This window comes from Nannobrachium achirus (genome assembly GCF_963921795.1).
Source record: "Nannobrachium achirus genome assembly, chromosome: 15".
Classification (NCBI taxonomy): Eukaryota; Metazoa; Chordata; class Actinopteri; order Myctophiformes; family Myctophidae; genus Nannobrachium; species Nannobrachium achirus.
The window spans coordinates 27,586,332-27,606,612 of NC_137822.1; the positions used below are offsets into that span (position 1 = coordinate 27,586,332).

General features: G+C 44.0%; 1 protein-coding gene across 2 annotated transcripts in view; it reads right to left on the bottom strand.

The window, feature by feature from the left end:
• Window positions 1-20,020, bottom strand: part of vav2 (vav 2 guanine nucleotide exchange factor) — a gene marked incomplete at both ends in the record, with an annotated part of 343,070 nt that extends 323,050 nt beyond the window's left edge. For both annotated transcript variants that reach the window (XM_080742680.1, XM_080742681.1), the window contains one exon: window positions 19,817-20,020. In XM_080742680.1, coding sequence (XP_080598806.1) covers window positions 19,817-20,020 — 204 coding nt within the window. The remainder of the gene's footprint in view (window positions 1-19,816) is intronic.
• Window positions 20,021-20,281: the final 261 nt, after the last annotated feature.

Genomic DNA, 20,281 nt, shown 5'->3' on the forward strand with positions numbered 1-20,281 from the left:
ACCACTTTAACCATTATTTTATGCTTTAACTTTAGAAAAATAGCAGATATACAATGCAAGCTTGTAGATCTGCTATTTTTGAAAAATCGTGAAAATGAGTGCAAGTCTTTGAATATCTTTGACCCGATCTTTGACCCGACTTCTAAATCCTTCCTCTAAATCAGTGGTTCTCAAACTTTTTCATGTCAAGGACCCCCAAAATTACAGGTATTTAGCCACGGACCCCCATCTCAAAATATGTTGTTCCAGGGACCCCCCAGAAGCAAATATTTGAGTTACAAATGTTCGCTTTTAAATAGATATATTCAAAGACTTGCAAAGAAAAATCATGATTTGTCAAAAATAGCAGATCTACAAGCTTGCAGCGCGGCACTCGGTGCCGCGCTGTGAGCTTGTATATCTGCTATTTTTCAATAGTTAAAGCAGTCCCTAAATGGGTTAAGACGAGTATTTGGAGCCGGCATCTTGTCCAAAACGTGGATGTCAGTGTCAACTGCCTGAGAGGACTTGTAAAATTCCGAGTTGTGTGACAGCTGGTGATGAGACACACTGTACCAGCTGTCACATTACATGACAGGGCGTCTGCTGTGATGTCAGTGAGTTGAAGCCAAACCGAAGAGGAACAAGATATGATGGAAATCTGCCCAAATGCCTCTACTGTAGAAACTAAAGAATAAGTGGCCATACAGTCACACTCTCAGGGTATATTATCCTCTGGTCATTCATCATCTCTGGCCATTAATGTTTTATTGCCGGTGGTCAGACTGAGTGATTGCATTTCCTTTTGGGGAAACGTAGTGGTTGATATGTTTGATATGTATTTGGGACTTTTAAAAACCACATTATGTTCATTTTTGTTTTCCTTTCTTTCTTTTTGAATTTACAAAAATAGCGAAAGAAGCCCACCTACAAAACAAGTTCACAATGCGTTTGTGAACTTGTAAATGGTCTATTTTCACTATCTGCTGTAGCCCCTGGGGCTTAAGTGGTTAACTCAGTCGGTGCCATATTTAAAGTGGGCCCTCTTATATTGCCGTTTCGCCAACAAAGGGTTAAGAAAATAGTGTGCACGCTGGTGCACACATTCGTGCACAGATCATGCACTATGCATGTGCATGCTTTTCACAGCTTTCAAACAAAAAAATCTGCTTGGAAATCCGTTCAGGCATTCAGGAGAAGGCAGCCCTTATGTTTTCTTCAAATGTAAACAAACATGGCTGCCATGTTTGAAAGATGGGGATGGTATGGGGGTTAAACATGCAATTTCGCGATCGCGATCATGCCTAGTACACTGTTGGAGGTCCAATTTTGTTTTTTTTCAAAAATATTTTTGAAAAAAAAAAAAAAAAAAAGACGTCCAGAAGACGTCTGGCAGGGAAGGCCATAGTTAAAAAGACGTTTTTATTATAGAGAACGTTTTTTTTGGCAGGGTATGAGTTAAGGAAATGATCCCCCTCCCCCCTCCCCATTATTTTTGTAATGCTTTTACCAACTGCAATATGGCCACAAAAAGCACCGGCAAATGATGGTTGAGAAAATAAAGGGAAATATTCACACGCAGACCCAAAATAAAACACTGTGGCCAAATCTCCCCTCCAACAAATGCATTATTTTAAAAAGGCTCTCAAGTCAGAAAACTGTACTACAACAAACACAGGACGCAACTCTGGAGAAGAAAATAAAAGCCTGTCCCCGTCAGAGAGAAGAAGATTACACACATCGGTACTTTTGTAACACGCTTAACAAGAGCATGCACCCGCCCACGGATCCTTTCTTTCAACAAAAAAAAGAAAAAAGAAAAAAGAAAAATCCCTTCCGGAAGAAGGCAACAAAATCACGATGAGAATGCAACACGTGCAAAGGGGCTTGGCGGGGTAACAGCAGGGTGTCCAGACTCTAAAGTGTACAGTGTATATGAGCCAACAGGGGTCTCGCACCAAATTCCGGGGCCCTGGGTACAAGGATTCACTGCGGGGCCCCCCATGAATGTTCTTCATAGGGGGAGGGAGTTTAACCCATTTAGACTGGGAAATGCCTTATTGCGCATTATTTTGTGCTTTAACCGTTGAAAAATAACCGTTAATAAATATTTTTGAAAACTTGGGAAAATGTGTTCAAGTCTTTGAAAAACCTATGTTTCTATGTCAGTGGCGCTCAAACCTTTTCATGTGAAGGACCCCCAAAATGATATGTATTTGGCCACAGACCCCCATCTCAAAATATTTAGTTCCATGTACCCCCCCCCCCCCCCCAGAAGCATAAATAGCAGAACTACAAGCTCGCTGTGAGCTTGTATATCTGCCATTTTTCAATAGCTAAAGTATAAAACAATTAAGGCCCCTCCACCTTGGGCCCTAGTAACTCAGTCCCACGTTTCCCCCCCTTGTGACGCCCCTGCCTACAGTGTATATGAGCCAGGCATTGTTGAACTCATCCAAGGTAGGGATGGGATGGGCGCGCTCTGAACTCTCTGTTCTCCGGCCAGATGTTTCTTGTTGGCCCAGCAAGCACAGTGAAGGGGGGGGGGGGGATTACACAACTCTCCCTAACCCTGTCTAAGTGTTCAGGCTAAGCAGGAAGTGAGGAAGCTGTGAACGTCTTCAGCAGAAGGGAAAAGGGGGGAGGGGGGGGGGGGGATAGAAAAGCTGCATAACAAGAAGTCAGATGAATCACACGTTTCTCCCTTCACAGTAAGAATTAGGGCATTCACCGAATATTCGAATATCAAAGTCACTATTCGATGTTGTTCACCAAAGTCGAATATTCGCTTTTTTTTTCACTCTCTTTAAAAAATATATAGTTTATAAAGCTTGGCTAGATAGGAAGTCATAAGAATGAGTTGTCAATGCCCTTGGTGGATGAATTTGTTAATGCTCTAAACCAGGGCTTTTCGACCCCCAAAATAAACATATTTTAACTGAGGACTCCCACCCTGACAAGCACTTGGAATTGTAGGTATTAAATTTAATGTGACTCGGTTCCACAGATAAATATTGTGAAAATAGTCGATCTACATGCTCACAACGCCTCGCGTTGCGAGGCGTTGTGAGCATATAGATCTGCTATTTTCACAATGTTTGCCTCTTGCTTACTTAGGCGTTGTGAGCATATAGATCTGCTATTTTCACAATGTTTGCCTCTTGCTTACTTAATATTTGACAGTTTGGCCAGTCCTGTTGAATATTCGACTATTCGAATACTTTGAGGTCGAATAATTCGAATACTAAAAATCACTATTCGTGAATGCCCTAGTAAGAATACAGTATTATTGGGTATTAGTACGGTAGAGTAGACACAGAAGTATTTCTGATCAGATCAGATACTTGAGGGCTGCGGAATTGTGGTTTAACTTGGCTATTCTTTTATTTGTTTTTTTTATTTGGACGATTTTGCTGAGAATCACATGCCTCACATATAGGGATGCCAAGTTGAAACTGATAACAACCCCCACCTAAAATCACACACACACACACACACACACACACACATGATTACTAAATCCTAAGCGTGTGATGAGTAGATGATAAATTGACCATTACCAAATATTTATCAAAGTCCATCTGTGTCACACACGGAACACCTGACAATGAGAGAACAAATGACAACAAGTGAACAGCTGACAATAAAAAACCTTTAGAAAACAGTCTCACGTGCATCAGAAGACAATATGCTAAGTATAAACGATGTAGATTACAATTCCTCTCCAACACTGTCCATGCTGTTTATGTACAATACTGATGTCATTTTGAAATCGAACGTTTGTAACTCAAATTTTGCTTCTGGGTGGTCCCTGCACTCCCTGGAACTAAATATTTTGAGATGGGGCTCCGTGGCCAAATACATATCATTTTGGGGGTCCTTCACATGAAAAGGTTTGAGAACCACTGACATAGTAGTCTCTCAAGAACAGACTAACTGAGCTCCAGGTAAGTGAAAAGGACCTTTTCTTTGACGATGGCTAGCCAGGTTGCTGACATAGAAACATAGTTTTTTTCAAAAAATCTTAGAAGGATTCAAAAGACACTTATAGAATCGGGTCAAAATTCTAATTTTCACGATTTTTTAAAAATAGCAAATCTACAAGCTCACAGCGCGGCACTCGGTGCGGCGCTGTGAGCTTGTATATCTGCTATTTTTCAATAGTTAAAGCATAAAATAATGATACACAATAATGTGTACCCGTTCTAAATGGGTTAAATCTTTGCTTGTTAATAGATGACTATGTAGTTGTGCAGGACCACCAGATGCACAGTGTACATCAGAGTCCCTGGGTATGTTTAGTTTCAGTCAGAGGAGGAAAGATGCTTAAAGGCCTCCTCATGAATTGATCAGATTCTCAAACTATCATTCCTGTTATTGTTTATTTATCTCTTGCCTTTGTTTTGGTCCCGGAAGGCTCCCAGCACTAATTCTAAATTGTTTAGGCTTTCTCGTTCTCCCTTCACACACCGTTGCTTTCATTATGCTAACACCAGACGGATGCCGTGGAATGCTGAAACACACACACGCGCACGCACACACACACACACACACACACACACACACACACACACACACACACACACACACACACACACACACACACACACACACACACACACACACACACACACACACACACACACACACACCACACACACACACACACACACACACACACACACACACACACAGAGAGGAATGCACCAGTTTACCTGCTGCATTCCTCCTAGATGGCACTTCTGAGAAATTGGTTTTAGATACATCATCAATCAAAGACAGACAGGACAACCTGTCTCTTCAATGAAAAAGAAAGTGTGTGTGTGTGTGTGTGTGTGTGTGTGTGTGTGTGTGTGTGTGTGTGTGTGTGTGTGTGTGTGTGCGCGCACTAGGTTGCACCTTTTTCATAAGCTGCATTGAAATCTCAAGGACCCACACTGCTTACTGTTCACCTGTTCTCATTAATGCAAGAGCCGAGAGTCACACAATACTACGGTCTGATACTATAGGTCATCAAAGATTTGCAAAGCAGCCACTGGCTGCTATCAGCCAACATGCAAATATAACGTTATTGCATCGCCAAGTCTGTGCAAATTGTTACAAAGCGACTTTGTCCTAGCTGACTTAATTAAAGTTCCCCCCGTAGCACTTCCTCTGAATATATAATTGTCAAAACAATTACGATAACGACCGTGAATTTTCACATTCTCCAGCTTCTGTCAGCCGCATTGTGCTGCCATATTTTATCGTTATCCTTGTGGCAGATTTGTATGCGTGACATTTTTCGTTCAGCGGAAAAGGGTTTCTACAACTTCCCTGGTAAATCGCAGCCAGAACACTCCCAGTGCAGATGAAAGTGTTACATGGGTTATTATTTGTAGCCCGTGACAAATGGGATTTCTTTTTCGCTAGCATTAAGAATCCCAATTCAAATGAAACTTATATTTTGTATGTGCGAGGGTTGTCAGGGTATAACAGTATACAGACTCTATATACACACACACCGTATCAAATCACTACTTTAGGGTATTTTACTAACTTGTGACTGAATGGGGTTCACCCAAGGGAAACGAATAGATAGTCTAGCATAGTCTCCATCTACCTAACAAATATAAAGTTTGCGATTGACAGTTAGATCTGGTGATAAACGTGCCCCACATTTGCAATTTGCATACTGGGCCCTGATTGATCCATCACTACTTCGGAGGGAGTCAAATCCAATCACAACTGAGCGGTGCTAGACCACCAAAAAGATGACCACCAAAAAGATGTTTTTATTTTACTTTTTTGCAACGGCAGATTCGTCTGATTTCCAGGCTAAAACTGCGAGTGTGTGTGACTGACTGCTTTTCCCTCTCTATTAGATATCACATCATACATGGAGTACAATTGCCTGTGGTCAAAACTAGGTACATGACACATTAAATGCGATATTGATTGGAGAGAATATAACAGGAAAAATACCATGGTTTATATGGGAGCGGTTTAATAACAAGGCAGCACACAGGGACCTAATGACCTAATGCGATGCGACGCGCTGTGAGCTTGTGAACGGGCTATTTTCAGCATGCGCCACCAGCGTGCAGCCAAGTATAAATCGGGCATAGATGCGGGAGCGAGAGGAAACGATCCGCCTTGGTTGTCTGCAGCACCGAACGAACGCACTGTTCCACTTTGTTTGCATGATTAACAAGAGAGTGAGCCATGGAGAAGATCGATAACTACTGGCCTTTTACCGGATTGTGTCTAATGTTGTAACCCTAGCCCTGTGCCCTTCCCATTCACACAGCCAATTATGGGATATGATCAATATCTGCATCGGCAATTGGATATCGGCGCTTTCTGCAGTGCTGGCACGCCCCCCCCCCCCCCCCACACACACACACACAAAAGAAAACACAAGTAACGCCAAAATAGAAACACTTGAGTGAATCGTATATCTTGTTTCCTTGGGCAAACAGAGGGAGAAAATATGAAAGTGCTTATCGTTCCCTCCAGCAAGTGGCTGTATGTCCACGTGCACTTGTGTGTGTGTGTGTGTGTGTGTGTGTGTGTGTGTGTGTGTGTGTGTGTGTGTGTGTGTGTGTGTGTGTGTGTGTGTGTGTGTGTGTGTGTGTGTGTGGCTGCGGTGTGTATAAAGTATAGTACTGTCTGGGCATGAGAATATGTACATACTGTAGTTGTTTACCATGTATTGTACAATGTGTCTGTGTGTGTGCGTGCCATGCATGTGTGCATTGCTGCATGTGTACAGTAGGTACAGTACATGCATGCCAGACTGTGTGTGTGTGTGTGTGTGTGTGTGTGTGTGTGTGTGTGTGTGTGTGTGTGTGTGTGTGTGTGTGTGTGTGTGTGTGTGTGCGCGTGCGGTATGGTGGTGCAGTGCTACACCCTTCCCAGGAGCACATCCAGATGCTAATGCATGGCTGTGACTGCAGGGAGAAGCAGCACCCTGTCGGTCCACCACCACAACATCCAGCACCAGCACCGCGCTGACGTCAGTGAAAGCTGGACGCGTCGCCGGCTGCCTCGTCGCTACCCGGCACCTTGTGGCGTCGCGCGGCTGACAACATGTGAATGGTGAGCGCGTGAGACAGCGCGTCTTACACCTGTACACTAAGCGCTTAGGACAGCGAGTAAACAAGAATGTTAATTAAAAGTAGTTTCCACATTGCTTTTCCAGTGATCTATTTTGAGATGATGTGCGAGCCAGTCAGCCATCTGTTAGACCACTGGTTCCCAAACACTGGGTCGGGACCCATTTGTGGGTAGCATTTTTATGGATCCCTTAATTCTTTTGTTTCCTACATTTTGTAGGGCAAGATCGCCCTTAGGCGTCTTACTGGTTATTATTTCAAAACATTTTCAACAAATCAAACTCAACTTCTTCTATGCGACGGTAGAGTCTGTTCTCCTATATGGCAGTGAATGCTGGACCCTGAAGCCAACTCTGCTAGACGGGTGCTACACCAGAATGTTACATGTAGTGCTCAACATCAGCAAGAGTACACATGTCACCAACAAGAATCTGTATGCTGGAATATTAAGGGTGAGCGATAAAAGCAGCCAGGAGAATGAGACTTGCTGGACACTGCCAAAGACACCAAGAGCTGCCAGCCAGTAAACTGGTGCTGTGGGAACCAACACATGGGCACCGGTCACGAGGACGTCCCACACTAACATATCGTCACTGTCGGGCAGAAACCTTGTATCTCCAAGTTTCAAATGTGTACGTTTTTACGCAAAGTAAAGCCCTGCTTCATCAGACAAGGCCGTCGCACAAAAGTAGTGAAAACAGCCGATCTACAAGCACACAGCGAGGCGTTGTGTGCTTGTAGATCGGCTGTTTTCATCAACGAACTGGCTGGATGTATGGAGAACCGGGATGACTGGAAGCGACGATGGAAGGCTCGTCTGAGGACGACCTACAGAGCAACATTTTTCATTAATTAAAAACTAAATTCAATGATTTTTTTTTCCAGTAATTTCATGCAGAAATCAAGCTCATAACACGACGCAAAGTGAGGCGTTGTGAGCTCGTGTTAGATCAGCCATGTGTCACACAGACAGCGACATCCATCCATGAGGTCCCGTTTTAACAACATGGACCGCAGCATCCCTATTTTGGGCATGTCATAATAGGTGAACATTCGGAGGGTAAAAAACAGGCAACCGTTCCAACGAAAATAGCAGATCTACAAACTCGTTGTGAGCTTAGTAAACCTGACCGTCCGTTTTTGACAAAGAGATCTTGTGTAGGATGGGGGAAAGCGGTGGGGGCCTAGTTTAGACCCTTGGGTGCACCAATCAACAATATATAGAGGGTTTAAGTGGCTGGAAATTGATAAATGAAAACTGAGAATTTAATCTCTCTCCCTCTCTCTCGTTTTCCCTCGCTCTCAAAAAGCGTTGCTGTCTAAGTTTGTAAAAGAAAGACAAATTTCCATAATGATGGATTATAGAGCTTCATCTGTTAAATTAACTACATGTAACTAAAGAGATTGTGCATATACTGTACATACAGGACCACAACAATCTGGTGCGGCTTTATTGCCTTGCATAATACACTTACATTGGAAAATATTGTGCACAGTGCACACTTCATCCGTCTCAAAAGCTAAGCATAATCAATTTGTCTCCATGCATGCCTGAATGCAGGGACTGCAATAAATTACTGTGATGACAAAGATCATTATGTTTAAAAAGTGTATTGTATTTATGCGTGGCGGACTGAATATGTAGGTATGCAACTCTGTTACATCCATTGGCAAAGCAGCAGTGCTGTGTTGCAGGACTGTCAGAGTGAACTGGGGGGGGGGGCGTGTGTCTATCAGTCTCTCTCTGTCTGTTTTCTAACAAAGTGTAATTTGTCCCTCGAGGTTGGTCAGGTGTTTATAACACGCCAACACTGGGTCCGTCTGCTCTGCCATGTAGAACTCAATGGACGCAGTTGGGAAGCACTAAATGGTAAATGGTGCATTTATATTATCTAGTAGCGCCTTTATCCAAAGTGCTTTACATGAATTGTGCATTACATTCACCCATTCGCACACACATTCATACACCGATTGCGGAGGAAACCATGCAAGGCACCAACCTGCTCATCAGGAGCTACAGTATGCTCAGTGTCTTGCTCAAGGACACTTTGACTCCTCTGGGGGGAGCCCGGGATCAAACCGGGAACCTTGCGGTTGCCAAGCGGCCACTCTACCACTGAACCACTGCTACCACCTACCTACCCAGTGTGAAACAACAAAAACTACTATTGCTCAGGCCATGCTGAGAACAAAATGCTCTGAACTGACCTTGTAGAAACGTATTTACATGACATCACCTGAACTGTGAACTCCATCAGGGAAAGTCTCATTGCTTTTGGAATGTTCCTCCAGTGGGTAAATCCACTGGCTGTCCTGTTTCAGACAACAGCATGACCTCTGTATTATAGGGACAAGAAGAGATTGTTAAGGAGCATGAACACACAATCAATGTCCCATGGGCTTCACTGAGTTTAGCATTGTCTCATGCAAACACTATATCCCACTAGCAGCAGATGTGATAATATGCTCGTATGAATTTGAATAACCTAAATATAAGTATATGCCGAATTGCCGATGGTACCAAGTTAAGGTATGAAAACACCTATTCCTTTTTACACAAGATATGAAGTGAACTTACAACATTTTGTGTGAACTTGTAGAGCTGATCTGCCATATTCGGTGAACGACACTGTCAGACGATAAGAGTATAGGGTAAGCGATTAGCATATACTATATATAATATAAAAACGATTTTTACCACGCAGGTAACGGTGTGACGATAGAGCATACATGGGCAACTGGCGGCCCGGGGGCCACGTCATGCGGCCCCCACCTTCACTTAATGCGGCCCGCAGGTTGATACCAGAATACTGATATATTATTAATTTCTGCTTTAATTCTGTCCTATGTTAGTAGCTTAATGACTAGTATAGCAGTATTAAAATGTTTTTTTTTTAATGTCCAATGTATTTGTATTTACGTTCATAAAGTTAACATAAGTATATAACTAAATGCGTTTGAAATTAAATCAAAATGTTACATTTCAGGATTCCAATTAAAAAATAACAAAACATAATTCAGGATTCCAATTCAAAAGAAGCAAAAATAGCAGATCTACAAGCTCAAAACTATGCGTTTTGAGCTTGTAGATCTGCTGTTTTTGCTTCTTTTGTATGAGGTACTAGAATGACAAAGTAGGACATAGCAATATGCAATGTGGCCCTCTGGAGTGAAGGTGGAAATATAGTGGCCCTCGCCATCATCAAAGTTGCTCACCCCTGCGATAGAGGTATGCGATCAAAAATATTGATACATTTGATTTTGTCCAAATATAAGTCTAGACATTTTGAATGCTGGGTTTCAAAAGGTTGACCATTGTAAGCTAAAGAAGGGCCTGCCTAGTGACTGAAAACATGCTGAGAATGTACAGTTTGTGTTCATCTGTGCCTTTTCTGTGCCCCCCCCCCCCCCCCCCCTCCCCCCGACAACCTGCTCTCAGCTCCCAGCTGCATTCAACCCAGGAAGTGTTCATAACGAGCTCCATTAGCGGTATTACCTGCATCCGGCAGGCGCCGGGGTCACGGGGTCAACAGTAGACCAAACGCTGAGATTAAATTACCCCTGGGGGCCGGGGGGGCCGGGTGGGTGGCTCCCCCCCATCCCCCACCCAGCCCGCCCCACAGCGGCCACAGAGGAAGCAGAAGCGAGACTGGGGAGATTTTAAAAAAAGAAAAAAAGAAAAGAATAAAATTGTAGGTGGGCAGGAGCTCTCCATGCCGTTTTTAAAGTTCACACGGTTTCTCTGATCCCATTCCCGCCCGGCGGAGCTTTACTAAAGCCGGCCCTTTCAAGGTTATAACCATGAACAAGAAGAGAGCGTGCCGAAGAAGAACCCTTTTATACGTGGTCGTACGGCGGTGTCCCGCGCCGAAAATAGCAGAGCTGTTATTTCCAGTGCGGGACATCAACCCACAAACAAGTATACATTATGGATGAGAGTACACTGCCGGACTGAAAACATAAGCGTTTGATTTTGTCACTTACACCTACAATTATTATATTAATATCAATGTGACGCGAAGTGACACGTACGTTGTGAGCTAGTAGATCTGCTATTTTAATTATCTTCGAAGAACACAGTTGTGTAAATTAAGTGGATCAATTCATCGATATATACAAAGATTTTAAACATACAAAATATACTTCTTGATTATTAGATTAATCCAAAATGTAATCAATAGAATAAATGCTGAGAATGTTTTCTTTAATATTATTATTATTTATTGTTGCAGACCTAACATGAATAGTTCCTTCAACAAATTAAATTAAACACAAGTCCACCTCTTCATTCAATATTAAAACACATTCCCCTGACCTTTAAAACAGCACATTCATATTCAAGTCTGTTCCAAGGACAGGACTTGCATCCCTTGCAGCTTACACCATTATAAATCATACTTATTATTACTAATATAACTTATTATATATTAATTATGAGGTTGCTGGGAAGATATAAACATAAAATATATACAAAAGAGCCCATTTTTTGCTGATGTCAAACAAAGGTTATTACTTGCTTCCAACCATTGTTGGAAGTCCCAGACAAAGCCAGGAGGAGACACTCTCATTGTGAGTGGGTGGAATAGGCAGAGCCTGCATGACACCCAGTAGACCAGCAGCACAATGAGAGACACTGGAGCTCAACCAAGGAAGGTTAGGCAGGAACAGACAACACCCGGAAGTTGGCACACCATGGGACGCCGCCATGACACTTTTGGGTGACGGAAGTGACGAAGTGCTCATAGACGCTAATGTTATTTTGGGTGGCACTTCCGCCACCCAAAGTGTCATGGCGGATGGCCATGGAGCCTAAAATGACGTTGGTGACTGTTCTTGCTGAGACTTTCTTTGAGCTCAACCAGGAGAGCTCTGGGCTCGGCTAGTGGCGCGATGCACTCAGTGGCGTCAGTTCAGAAAAAGGTAAGGTATGGCAACATGACTGGTGTCTTGCACACGCGCGAAGGCATGATACATTTATTTTAAGAAGTACATTCTATTTTTCCCCCCAACATTTCTATGGTTTCTTGGGCTGGATATGGCAGTCTGGAACAGTTGTTCAAGTACGGCTTAACTTGGCATAATATAGTAAACGTGCCACAATTAACAATAATGAATTGCACCTGTGCAGCTGACCTGCGGAACCTGGGAATATACTATTCTGTCAAGATGGGGAGAATAAAAGTGTGGAGAATATAATTATAATACCTTGTTAAATGTTGCGATTTGTAGTTATATTAATGTAATTTAACAACATAACCAGCACATATAGACAAAGAGACATTCACGGATTTATATTTTAAAGTAACTTGTATTCTCCCCCCTGGACCCAGGGCATGGCAGCTGCATACCCCTGCCATACCCAATTGACGCCCCTGGATGCACTCCAAAACACCGCTAGCTACTAGTACTACAGGTAAAACACACACATCCGCCTTGACTTCATCCCAAAGGCATTCCCAACTAGCGCACTCGACTGACAGGAAATGAGTGAATAGGAGGGGGAGGGAGGGAGAGAGAGAGAAGGACAGACAGACAGACAAAGAGTAAGAGAGAGAGAGAGAATTCCCCACTGCAAAACAATACACAAAAGGCTTCAGAGAGCACGTCAGTCTTGTCTTCCAGACACAGCCTGAGGCCCAGCATTCAGGATAGTGATACATCCACTGACTGCGCTCCCACCTATCCTCTCACACACACAAACAAACACACACTGCTCATTAGGCAGCCAGTTACGCGCACACAACCTTGACGTTCACAGCAGCATTCAAAGCGGTATCCAATCTTGCAGAACCTATAAATACTGTATCTATGTACGTGGCTGTTTCCAAATCGGTGTTTGTAAACAACGAGCAGGTCACGACCCAAGGGCTGCTGGTTCATGGACAAAGGACGACTTTAATCACATGAACCGTAGCGTCCCTATATTCTGGGCATGTGATAATAATGCGAACATTCAGCGAAGATTTGCGAACATTCAGCCAAAATGGCACATCTGCAAGCTTGCAACGTGTTGTAAGCTTGTAGAACAGATCATTTGATTTGGTGAAGTGAGGTAAACAAGATGACTCAGTCATATTTATCAGGTCGCACCACGTGTAGTACGTCCACTGTCGTCCAGACATATGCGCTCGTATTTCAATAAATGTAAACATCCTTATTTGTACTGGCATATACCCAACAGCTGCCCAACAGCACCACAGACAGATATATACAATGGCCGAACACAGTATGGCATCGTGCTTATAATGTCATACTCTGAGAGGACATTGAGCCTCCATATGCCCATATATGGAGATCTCAGCCTTTGTCCCTTTTATGCCCATATATCTGCGTCCATTTTATGCCCATATGCCCATATATGGAGATCTCTGTATCTGCCCATATGCCCATTCTCTGTATCAGTCTGTGTCCCTTTTATGCCCATATACGGATATATCTGTCATGGAGATCTCAGTCTGTGTCCCTTTTATGCCCATATATCTGTCTGTGTCCCTTTTATGCCCATATACGGAGATATATCTGTCTGTGTCCCTTTTATGCCCATATACGGAGATATCTGTCGGGTCGAGGCAAGGCCCCTGTATTGCCCATATATGGAGATCTCTGTATCTGCCCATATGCCCAAATATGGAGATCTCAGTCTGTCGGGTCAAGGCTAGGCCCCTGTATCTGCCTGCAGTGATGTCACAATGACTCAGCGCTTGCGCCCGGCACTGCAGTGATGTCACAATGAGTCAGCGCTTGCGCCGATTTTGCGCCGATTTCCGCATAAGGAGATTCCGAACGTTTCGCGCCGGTTAGGGAAAACCGCGCTTTGGGTCGGGTCGAGGCCCGGCACTGCACTCCGTGCCGCGGCGGGGAATGCGCGTGCCGAATCTGAAGCCGGTGGGACGAACGGTTCTCGAGATACGCGGATTACAAACACACACGCAGAGACTTCTCGCATTTATAGATAGATGGTTACTTCAACAAGGTGTTTCTAAGAGCTTTTGCCTTACTTACTTATGTAATCTTTTTAAGAATCATCCACTGCACCGAGCCACAATTTCCACATACCCCTTCTTATCAAATAAAACTGTCTGTATAGCTTACTCACTATGTGGTAATTACCACACTATTAATTATTACCCATCTTTTATTACTTACAATGTCAGCACAACGCCTCGCAACACGAGGCGTTGTGAGTATGTATTGTATGCCAATGTTTAATTTGTCATTTTAGAGGTATTAAAAAGTCCTTAAATTGTCACTTTAGAAATGTGCAGATACCCTCTAGTGAAGTCTATACACTTAAACTTTATATTGGTTTGTTTGGTCTGTTGAGAGGGAAAACAATGTTTCACAATAAGTTAATCAACTGGGGACCCCCAGATGATATAAAGAAAATGATCTCCTCTAGTTCGTTGAGCTCGAGTCTGTGACTGGCTACAGCTGATATGACGTAGGCATTTTCAGTCCATAAACACTAAAAAAGCACACACAAACAGATCTATCCTCATTATTCTTTCTTTGCAAACTTGAGCCAACTTGAGAAAACAGTATGTAGCGTGAAAAGAAGCTTGCCTCTTTGCTAAATCAGATATAGGGTCTATTAAATATGCATGTCCTGCTGCAAATAGAATCTGCAAATGTGTTTTTTTTCCCCCAGCAGTAGCGTACTGACATATTTATGTCAGCGATTAAGATGTCAGCGATCTAACCAAATCGCAATGGGCCTACTACTACGCACACACACACACATAACCACAATACAGCGACTGAACGTAATCACAATGTGTTAAGGCCACTTTTAACCGCACAGATTCGTCGACGATTCGGCGGCGGAAGGCGGTGGATAGCGTCGGTTGCCGAACGGGAGCTCATCGTCAGGTTTTCGGCAGCGGGTCGGGAACCTTATCGACCGAAAACTGGGAAACTGGACTTGCCCGGTTTTGTTGAGTCGGTCCCTTGACGGTCGGCAGTGAAATGAGCCAACGAGAGCGGATAAAAGACAACACACAATCAGCTGGTAGCTATCTGTTTGGCATACTGTTTCCACACAGTCACAGAGGACACCGAGACAACACACTACACATAACTGAATAAAGTGGGCGCGAGTGAACTGCCTAGCGCGATGTAGAAGTTGCCCAATTGCTACGCTTAGAAAGGTGCTTGATTGTATAATATCCACGTTTCAACTGGGTCCAGTTTGGTTATCTAGATTACCTCCTCTTTCAGCTGTGAAAAGCTGGATGTGTGCTTCAGCGTATGACGGTGCGTGTCGAGCATAGCAGACATACAAGCTCACAACGCTTCAAGTTCCGACATGTTGTGAGCTTGTAGCTGTGATATTTTCAATGCGCGACGTCACACGGAGGCAGAACGCTGAAGCAGCAACAAGATGTTGTGAAAGTGTCAGATCATGATACAATTTTAAATGATTATGATTGGTTTTAAAGGTTGTTCTACACTTCTACTTTATCCAAATAATAATATAAATAATAGGCTTAATAACAGCATTTTCCGACAGCGACGGCATGCAGGGACGATCAAGTATGGAGTGAAAATAGCCTTTCAGACTACTGCCACCTCCTGGTTTGGAATGGTATTTCATGCTATATCTCCCCGCATGCGCACAACTGCATACAGTAAGTAGAGTCGGCATACAGTCGGCAGACAAAGTTCTGTGCAGTTCTTTGCAAGTTCTTTGCAGTTCTTTGCAGTCCTTTGCAAGTTCTTTGCAGTCCTTTGCAGACTTTTTGGTGTGGAGAGGCCTTTACACTGTCCCCATAAGCCCCATTCTTCGCCCGGGTCACGCAGTAATACACCCAACGTCAACATTCACTCCCTGCCAAAACATTTGAGGATGCCGTGTCCAGAGATTTAATAGCGAGACGTGGCCAGAGAGAGGCAGGAGTCCATTTCAGGAACAATCAATCACGCGGCAAATGGAGCGGGCGAGAGGGGGGGAAAGAGGACATTTGTCCAGAACAAATAACGTAATAATCGGCCCACTTCAACTCCTCGTTTTGTTGGGCCCCGGCCGGTGAATTAGTGTGTTCTGAGCGTTCACCGCGCACGTCGCACACTGACCTTTACCATGTCATAAATCACAAACTCCTGTTCTGCTGCCAGGATTTTGTTTAACCCAATTTGTCACAGAGGGGACCCCTCCAGCCCCCACCACCACCACCACCCCTGTCATGTGTCTACAACACACCCACTGCAGCTAGTAGAGAGACTAGGGATGGGACAATATGAAAATGTCATATCACGATATTGTGACAAAAGAAATCGCGATTTACGATATTATCGCCATAATCAAAATCCATTATCCTGGGGCGGAACATTTGCCAAAAAATAGCAGATCTACAAGCTCGAGCTTGTAGATCGGGTATTTTTTGGCAAAGACATTTGATAGAGTGAAAAAAAAGACAGTATCAAGTACTGTATGTATATTATAAGTATCTTTTACCAATTTATGTGTACCAGATATGCAGCTCTGCAAATAAAAGGTGAATTGCTCCCAGTGCACGACGGAAGACGATATCACGATAAATACAATTTCCACCATACGATTATCGTGAGTGTTTTTTATCACGATAAACGATAATATTGCTTATCGTCCCATCCCTAAGAGAGACTACTGGAGGAGCATGGGACTGTCTGATGGGAGGATCAAAGCATGCCATCTAGCCCTCGTTCCCCCCCTTGTAATCATGGAAGCCAGGAGCTCCTGAAGCAGATCAGTCAAGGCTACTGGTGGTAACCAAGGAGGGAGAGAGTGACTGACTTACTGAAACCACCAGAAGCAGCGAGGAATGTGCAAGGGGGGGAAAACTGGCTAATAATATACCCAACATCATGAACTGGACTGAGAGAGTGTGACAGGCATGCTCTCTCGTGCGCTCTCACACACACTCACACGCGCACACAGTGACATGAAGGGGTCATGGAAGGTGTGCAGAGAAAAACTGACAATTCTGGTGTCAAAAAATGTATCTCTCTGGCACAATATTGACATTCCAACCATTGTGGGAATACTGACAAGCATCATCTGAAGATGAGAATATCCGATGGTTGGGGGTTACTAACAGATTCACATTGTAGGCTGTCTGTCATTGACAACTAAATTGCACTAAATTGACATTCACATATGCTCCTGTTTGCCCAAGCTTCAGAGTACATATTGTATTACCGCTGTATTATCACAGTATGTGGCAGAATCCCACCCCATCCATCACACCAAATGGGTTAAAAAACAAACATCATCACTTGGAAATACAATTTGACCAAGGTTCAGTAGACATGTGAGTCGTGACCATATCTCCCATTATCTATACCAGTGGCCCAGGGACCACCAGTGGTCCTTGAAGGGATTCCAGGTGGTCACCAGCTAAATGATGGAGAGTTGATGAGAGTGTAAAATGAAACCAAATGGACCCGTATTGATAAACATCTGTATTACTTAATTTGCAAGAAGTCTACACAATTAGATAATGCAGAAGAATTGTTACCAACATTTGCCTGTCATCTCTCCTATAACACATCAATACAGTATGGAATTGTGGACAAAATCCTATCCAACGACAACACAATATTCCAAGTTTTGGGTCCGAGAGGCAAAATCCCATCAAAAGTGGTCCGTGGCTGAAATGCAGAATAAATAATGGACCTTGATATGAAAAGGGTTGAAATCCACCAATCTATGAAGTCTCTCATTCCCTGCTACTTCCACCTTTTTTGTGTCTTCGCTCCTCTTGGCTGTGGACTGACAGCATTGGAAGGGAAGGCCTTGCTAAACACAAATCACTGAATGCCCTTCTCTCAACCCCAAGTGTAATGCCCTTCCCTCAACCCCTAGTGTTTAGAGACCAGTGGTTCTCAAAGTGGGGGTTCCCCCGCAACAAAGACCAGGCGTTTACTTCACCATTATTTCAGTGACCGGCTGGCTATAACCATTTGGAGATCATAGGTTTCACTCTCACCACTGTCGTCTCCCCACCCTACAGTATTAACACAGTTGTACAATGCTGTGACCTAATAACAAAGATCGATTGGATGAGCGCTGGTACCAAATGGGGGTCCACAGCCTAGAACGTGTCAATTTGGGGGTCCTCAATGAAAATGTTTCCGAACCACTGGTTTAGACTAACTAGCCCTTACCCGTTCAAAGATATGAGCTCCGAAATGATGTGCAGTGTGTGGGTTATGGGATGTGCACTGTGCACACAGTATATGAGGGATGGAAAGTAACTTTAACTGGTGCTTGCATGCTAATATGTAGGAGCATCAATGTAAGAAATACCCGTTCCATTTAACGGCTACAGAGATACTGTGTAGCCTACCGATCTGCATGATTTTTGGACAACATCTGTAACAGGGCCAGAACCCCCCCCCCAATGTAAGAAATACCCGTTCCATTTAACGGCTACAGAGATACTGTGTAGCCTACCGATCTGCATGATTTTTGGACAACATCTGTAACAGGGCCAGAACCCCCCCCCAATGTAAGAAATACCCGTTCCATTTAACGGCTACAGAGATACTGTGTAGCCTACCGATCTGCATGATTTTTGGACAACATCTGTAACAGGGCCAGAACCAGAACCTGTGTGTGTGTGTGTGTGTGTGGGTTTGTGTGTGATTGTGCATGGCCTGAACAACAGCGCCCCTCCCTTAACATGTGTGGTCACAAAAGGTACTGTAGGCTAAATAGATATAGATACACCATAAAAATGCTAATATACAAAATTATAGTATAGATGGCTTAAATCACTTCTATTGATAAAGAGTGTAATCAAATATGTATTCTATTCATATACCAAATAATCACACCTCCAATGGAGAGATTGCCTGAAAATATCGCAATGATTGCAAACAGTTCAAGAAACTGCAACTTTTGTGTGGGGAGGTGGGTGGTCTTGGGAATACAATGGTTTCTGTAGCATTCTGGCACACTTGTGTGTATGAGGACAAGGGCAGGCTAAAAGAAATCCAAGGCACAGGCACATCACACTCACGTCCTTGCGGTTTCTTTGGACAGAAGAACATCTGGGAAACGGATATTATGGTACGATCCCCGGTGAGCACTGAGCAGTGTGGCTACAACACCAAGGTGTTGTGTGGGGATGAGCTACTTGACTCATTACCATTTCCTCCTCAACTCCATCATCTGCCTGCCTGCAACCTACAGTGGGGCTTTACAGGTATACATTTACTACACCAGTGTTTTCTCAAACTTTAAAATGTCAAAGTCTCCCCTTAACTCTGACAGTGTATACTACATGTACCATTTTCTGAGGGCACAAAGGCCAAATGCCAGGGCAGGATCGAAGGCCATCAAATAAAACAAGATTTTAGCCCATTGAAAGAATGTGTTGAATGTAAGGGTTAGGGATGATAACCTAATCTTCTGTGAAATAGATACATGATGGTATTTACAATCTGATCAATGCTTATCCCTGCACCAATCAAAGTCACTGGATTGGTTTAAAGATGGGGACTCAGAATCTCAACAAAAGACACTGGTGTCTACATATTTTGACAAGACAAGAAAGAGACAGAGGACAAAGTGGTACAGTCAGCTGGGACATTAAGGCCACTGTGGCCTCAGGTCATGCCATGGTTTTAGGGACACAAGACCAAACTGAGGGGCAACGGCGGCCATGGCCTTCGTGAAATTCCTGCACTTGGTGCACACACATCATGAAACCAAAACAATGCAGGTGTCTGCTGTGCTGTGAACATGGCCGACTCACCTGTGACATCTGGGGCCTGAAATTGATCTCCTTTAGGTCCACTGACCCCGGCGAGAGGTTGTGCAGCATCTGGCACAGCAGCACGCCGTCTCTCAGGGCCTGGGCCAGGTCAAAGACGGCCGCGGAGGGCCACACCACCCGGTGGTTGGGAGGCAAGACCTTGCAGTCTATCAACCACCGGCCGCACTGCCTCCACTCCTCCATGTCTGCCCTCGCCGCGGTTCCAAAGAAACACACTCACACAAAACTTACACGCTACTATTATAAAGTCGGCTCCCTCCCTGCGCGCGAGAAGGGCGATCCGGGGTGGAGATCGGGATCAGATGCAGATTGTAATCATTCACCAGTGACAGTAACTTCCACGGATATATTCCAAAACACACTGCATTTCAACGTGATGTGTTGTGTTGGTGGTGGCGGTGAATCGCAGCTTCATCGGCGCCCCGACTCATGTCTCCTCCGTTT